This window comes from Sinocyclocheilus rhinocerous, unplaced genomic scaffold, assembly GCF_001515625.1.
Source record: "Sinocyclocheilus rhinocerous isolate Xijiao unplaced genomic scaffold, SAMN03320098_v1.1 scaffold157, whole genome shotgun sequence".
Classification (NCBI taxonomy): Eukaryota; Metazoa; Chordata; class Actinopteri; order Cypriniformes; family Cyprinidae; genus Sinocyclocheilus; species Sinocyclocheilus rhinocerous.
Genome location: NW_015665038.1, coordinates 173,996 through 180,838, shown reverse-complemented (window position 1 = coordinate 180,838; position 6,843 = coordinate 173,996). Strand labels below are relative to the sequence as shown.

The 6,843-nt window shown below is 38.9% G+C and overlaps 1 protein-coding gene across 2 annotated transcripts in view; it reads right to left on the bottom strand.

The window, feature by feature from the left end:
* LOC107731041 (active breakpoint cluster region-related protein-like) overlaps window positions 1-6,843 on the bottom strand; it is a 199,620-nt gene that overhangs the window by 67,076 nt on the left and 125,701 nt on the right. For both annotated transcript variants that reach the window (XM_016542017.1, XM_016542018.1), the window contains exon 13: window positions 4,650-4,754. In XM_016542017.1, the coding sequence (XP_016397503.1) occupies window positions 4,650-4,754 (105 nt within the window). The remainder of the gene's footprint in view (window positions 1-4,649; window positions 4,755-6,843) is intronic.

Here is a 6,843-nt window from a genome sequence, read left to right as displayed (position 1 = left end):
TTCGGTGCATCCCTAGATGTAAGACTACATGTTTTATTTAATTTAATTTAAATTTAACAGTAATTTACTTTCAAATGCCCCAATTGCTAAAGGGTCTGCAAACCTTTTTAGTACAATTTCAAGTTGCACTGTTCAAAATACCTGTAGTAGCACAGCAGTGCATACCTGTTTACATTTAATTAAGGTGGACTAGATTAGACTGTAATACAAATAGTTGAGTTTGCCAGGTGCATACAACATTTATGACAGGTTTTCATGAAAGTGTTGGTCAGTTTGTCTGCTTGACAATCCCATTTTGCACTGCAACAATAAAACTGAAGTGAGAAATGTTTCTTTTTAGTTAAAACAGATGTTGTCAAAGTTTTCCATTGGGGACATAATTTGAAGCTGGAAAAAGGTAATAAATTGCAATATATCGCAGAATATCGCAATATATTTAAAACCGCAATAATATTGTATCGTGACACAAGTATCGTGATAATATCGTATCGTGAGGCCTCTGGTGATTCCCACCCCTACTAGATAGCAGCTTTGGTATCAGTACTAAAAAAGCCATATCAGTTGGTTAGTAATGTAAAATAGTAATAGTAAAGTCAGGTTGACTAAGAATTTGATTGACTCCAAAAGAATCAAAGGTCAGTGCTGATCGGAAAGCTTTATAAATCTGAAGTCTTGCTCAAGTTGCAAGATCTATTACTTACAGATCAGATAAAACCAAGTGTCACAGCCCCCTAACTTTGGCTGGTCTGCTCTGATGAAGAACTCTGTGAATTAGTGCTGGTGGAAAGAATGCAGATGTCAGAGCAAATTAAAACAGTGCCACATAACTGAAAGTCTACAGCTGCCTTAACTAAAACCATGAGCTTGGATTACCACACCGAAAAAGTTTAACATCATGTGAAGTGGGTTAAAAAAGCATGGTTCATGAAAACAATATTTATGGTAAGCCCGAGAGAACAAGAGGATTCTTTGGGACTTAAAGGCTCTCATCCTGAGAGGACACCTGGGTCTCTGGGCCCACAGAACCAGTCATAACTTCAGGGTGGCCTTGACCGACCCTCACACACACACACACACACACACACACACACACAGAGTGGCTTACTGTATCAATATTAGAAGCAGTGGGTGGCAGTGCTCAAGTTGCAGTCTCCCTTTCTCTGCGTTTATTTAGCAGGAAGCAAACTAGCCGAGAATCTCTTTGAACCTAAACCACCTCATCAGAACAACACGTGAGAGAGTAAACAATCTCAGACCTGTGCATGTTGCTGGACATGTGATCATAATCCAGTCCAAAAGTATGAATCAAATGGCAGCTCATCTCTCCATTCAGTCCAGAAACTGTTTGATAAAACTCGGTAAAAATATAATTTAATAAACTAGCGCAATTCTTACACAATCTGGCTTTTTGATGAAGTCTTTTAGAGTACAAGAAGGTTGTGTGCCATGTAGAGATGAATTTAGTGTTCAATTCTTGAATTTGAATTTCAGTTCTTGAATTTAAAGCTGCAGTCCGTAACTTTTGGCGGTTACTCTAGTGGTTAATAAACAGAACTGCGTACATCTTGCGGAAGAACATTGTAGCCGGAGCTACTTCTCTCTGTTTATGTCTATGACAAATCACGCAGGTACTGGGCTACTCCGCAGCGGTACCTACCCGAACTAGTCTAAAATAGTCAAAATATAAACACTTATTATAGGTGTACCGTAGTGATTCAGGACAAGCCAAAAACACGGGTTGAAAATGGATTCATGGTGTACTCGATAATTATATAAAATTTTAACACAAAAAAGTTACGGACTGCAGCTTTAAATTCCTGAATTTGAATTTAATTTTAAATTCCAAGTCAATTCTTAAATTTGAGTCTAATTTTTAACTGAGGTCGAAAACAGGTTATGGAATAGCCATTCATATTTTAAAATGTTTTATTAAATTATTTAATCAAATTTAATTGAAATTTGAAGAAATGTAGCTTGCAAGACAATAAAATAAAGTATGTCAAGACAAACTTTGGCAGCTTAACAAAGCTTGGCTTGAAGTTTGAACGTTTTATAGGTTTTAGCCAATAATGTCATTAGCCACTCAACTGTAATGCAATAAATTCCACTTTCTTTAAAGGTATAGTTCACCCAAAACTGAAAATTCTATCATCATTTACTTACCCTCGTGTTGTTCCAAACCTGTATGAATTTCTTTCTTCTGCTGAACACAAAAGAAGTTATTCGAAAGAATGTACAACAGTTGCTGGCCACTGACTTCCATAGTATTTTTTTCCTACAATGGCTATCAGAATATTGTTTGGTTATCAATATTCTTCAAAATATCTTCCTTTGAGTTCTACATAAGAAAGAAATTTATACAGGTTTGGAACAACATGAGGTTGAATAAATGATGACAGAATTTTCATTTTAGACTGAACTATCCCTTGATAGTTCTGAGCTATCCAAGTTAGCTTCCTATGTGTTGCAGCCATTTCACTCATGAATTAAAAGAATCGATTCTTAAATTCTGTCCAAACTTGGAGTACAAAGCAACAAGAAATGTTTCAAACATGAAGAGATCTTCACCACAAGCACCCTGAAAGAGTAACACTTCGTGAACCGGGGCTTTTTCTGATGCATCAAAGCAGTTGCCAGGACTTTTTTCTGTTCTCAAACATGTTTAAATATTTCCACTTCTTCTTGCAGCATCACCCTTCCATAACACTATTTGCAACGCTTTTCATGTGGAGGTCAAAGAGGTGCACAATGCTTTTCTAAACCCTGATGCGAGTCACATAAAGAGGCCTTAACTCTCACAAAACAGAAGCCGACCATCATTTAATTACTGTTCTCCTCCATCTGACAGCTCTCAATGTCACACTGTTTCTCTCATAATGAAGACAAACGCTCCTTACAGCCCTGATTTGTCAGCTCAAACTGCTGGTGTCCAGAGGAAAGAGGGTATTTGTGAGTGTGTGTCTATGGGGTTCATGGGGGATGTATGTGAGGGTATGTGGCAGGGGTTACATTCCTTCACCAGCTGCTTCTCATTTCACCTCATTCCCTGCAGCTTAAATTTCGTAGCAGGAGGGACGTTGTGGGGTTCAGGGGATGATCAGAGGGGGTCTTTCTATGTGTGTCACTTACGAGAGACGGAACAAGTCAAACTCAAGACCCCTGGGCTAGACACGGCCTGCCAGCGGGCACATGCTCAGAAAAGGATATTTTTTTATTTAAACTCAAAATTTGCTTCAGATCCACTCTGGGTTGTGCTTCTGTAGATGTTCTTCAAATTAAATCAACGTTATTGGCACCAGTACACAACAATTACAGTATGTTTACTCTCTAGAATACTTGATTCTTATTGCTCAACCTCAGTATTCTCCTCTCAAATCAATATTTCATGTTGTCTTGATGGATGTATTACAAACATCCGTTTGTAATCCGTGAAGTTTTTCGCTTCACAAGATGTTGATTGATGGACTGTAGATTACTTGGATAACTGTGGATTATTGTGATGCTTTTATCAGCTGTTTGGACTCCACTGTTTGGGCACCCATTCACTGCAGAGGATCCACTGGTGAGCAAGTGCTGGAATGCGAATATTTTTTCCAAATATGTTCCGTTGAACAAACAAACTCATCTACATCTTGAATGGCATGAGTGTGAGTAAATTTTTAGCAAATGTTAATTTTTGGTTGATTATAAATATTAACATCATGCTTTTTATAAAGCTGCTTCTGTATTGTGAATAGTGCTAATTAAATAAAATTGACTTGAGGTTGAGTGTTACAGTGATTTTATCACAGGAAAACCACTGTAATGAGGTTTTAGGAGAGGTTTAATGCATTCTGGTCTGGCTAAATGCAATAATATTTCTGAACCTACCACCAAATCCCCTATTACAGTGATTTTATCACAGGAAAACCACTGTAATGAGGTTTTAGGAGAGGTTTAATGCATTCTGGTCGGCTAAATGCAATAATATTTCTGAACCTACCACCAAATCCCCTATAATTGCATGTATACAGCAGCAACACTAAGGGATTGTTGCCCTTTTGATAGTGACCGACTCCAGCTCTGCTGACTGGGGTTGCATGTGGGAGGTGATGGACAGATGGCTTTAATGTCATCCAAATCAAAACATGTCAGGGTCCACACAAAAACAAACAGCCAAGTCCTGAAATGCTGCCCTGCTCAGAAGTGAATAAAAGCAGCCTCAACATGGCACAGGTTGTCAGTAGAGTAAAACCAGATTGTAACCTAGATTTATGAACAACCTATTTGGACTTCACTGTGATGGAAAGAGAAATTGAGGAACAAAGAAACTGGGGTAGTGAGTACAAATAAAAACTATTGTGATGAGGAGCTGAAGGAATTTAAATGGAAACAGAAGGGAAGGAAACTTCAGTAACTGTTTTTACTGAAGTTCTCCTCAAGACAAACACAAAAATGAGATATATGTCAAACGAATTCAACTAAATGTGTTTCTGGACATCTGATATAAACTGAAATTGATATCACTGACACATTTTACCCTAGTCTCCTCTACTGTAAGTTCAGATTCAGACAGCATTTGTATTTGACCCCTCCATATACAATTGAAGCTACTTAGCACTGAATCAGACAGCAAGCGAGCGGTTTGTGTGAAAATATGTGTCTCTTACCATCTTTGTTGCTGGTGACGGGGATGTTGTGGACAGTTCGGAGCTTGAAGCAGGAGCCAGTCAACACTTGCAACTCTACTGAACTCAACACACAGGCCTGCAGGTCTGAAAAACACACAAACACACAGTGAGCTCTACACATCAAGCTTATTATTGCTAATTAAAACTATTAAAAACATTTCTGTTCATTACAATAAAGCTGAAACAAAATAAAATATAAACGTTAGATGAAAAACCTACACTAAACAAAAATTTGAATTGTTGCCATGGCAACTAACTGAAGTAAATTTAAGTTGAAGCACTAAAGTTGATTGATGGTCGCTCTCACGTCTGTGGTCATGAAGTCATTTGAGCGACTGGTCCTGGCCCACCTGAAGGACATCACTAGACCCTTGCTGGATCCTCTTCAGTTTGCCTACAGAGCAAACAGGTCTGTGGATGATGCAGTCAACATGGGACTGCATTACATCCTGCAACACCTCGACAGACCTGGAAATTACGCAAGGATCCTATTTGTGGACTTCAGTTCGGCCTTCAATACCATCATGCCTGACCTTCTCTCAGACAAACTCACCCAGCTCTCCGTGCCCACCTCCATCTGTCAGTGGATCACCAGCTTCCTGACAGACAGGCAGCAGCTAGTGAGGCTGGGCAAACTCACATCCAGGACTATCACCATCAGCACTGGCGCTCCCCAGGGATGTGTACTCTCCCCACTGCTCTTCTCTCTCTACACGAATGACTGCACCTCTAAAGACCCCTCTGTCAAGCTCCTGAAGTTCGCAGACGACACTACAGTCATCGGCCTCATCAAGGATGGAGACGAGTCTGCTTACAGACAGGAGGTTAAAGAGCTGGCTGTCTGGTGCAGTCTTAACAACCTGGAGCTCAACACGCTCAAAACTGTGGAGATGATCGTGGACTTCAGGAGAAAACCCCCTGCACTCCCCCCACTCACCATCATGGACAGCACTGTGACTGCAGTGGAGTCATTCAGGTTCCTGGGCACCACTATCTCTCAGGACCTGAAGTGGGACACTCACATAGACTCCATTGCAAAAAAGGCCCAGCAGAGGTTGTACTTCCTTCGCCAGCTGAGGAAATTCAACCTGCCACAGGAGCTGCTGAAACAGTTCTACTCTGCTATCATTGAGTCTGTCCTGTGTTCATCCATAACTGTCTGGTTTGGTTCAGCAACCAAATCAGACATCAAGAGACTACAACGGACAGTCAGGACTGCTGAGAGGATTATTGGTGTCCCTCTGCCCAGCCTCCAAGATCTTTACATCTCCAGAGTGAGGAAAAGGGCTAAAAAAAATTACCTTGGACCCCTCACACCCAGCCCACTCTCTCTTCGAACTGTTGCCTTCTGGTCGGCGCTACAGAGCACTGACCACCAGAACAGTCAGGCACAAGAACAGTTTTTTCCCACAAGCTATATTCAGTCTGAACAATTAATCTTTCATAATTATACATCGTCCATCACAACTAACATAGTATATTTATATTAAACTGCACACTTTGTAAATAACATATCTGCACACTAATAAACATATATGTACATTTATCTAAACAATTACATTTTTTCCTATACTTCTATTTCTGTATATAGTACATTATTCAATTTTTCTTTTTTTTATTATATTAGTGTTATATTACATCCCTACTGTGTTATTCCTATGTATGTCTGCACTATCATGTATGTCTGCACTATGTTTGTACTTTCTTCTACACTGGAAGCTCCTGTCGTCAAGTCAAATTCCTTGTGTGTGTAAACATACTTGGTAATAAAGCTCTTCTGATTCTGATTCTGATTCTAAAGTTACTAACTACTGGAAAATAACTAAAAATGAAATAAAATTTAAATAAATCTAAATAAACAAATAAAGGAATAAAAAAAGACAATAACGTAATAGAATTACTAGAAATGAAAAGTGAAAATATATTTTTTTATATATTAATAGAAATTATAATATTACTACAAACAATACTAAAATAAAACTGCTATACACACATATTTTAAATTATTATAAATAATAAATCTTGCTGCCTTTTTGCTAAGTTTGCTGAGGCCCCCTAGTGGACCCCATAGCTAGTGGACCTTAGAGAGCATTACTGGAGTGGTAGTGTGGCTGATTCAGGAATGATGGATTGTGCCATTTTGTAATGATATGATATGATATGATAGAATAAT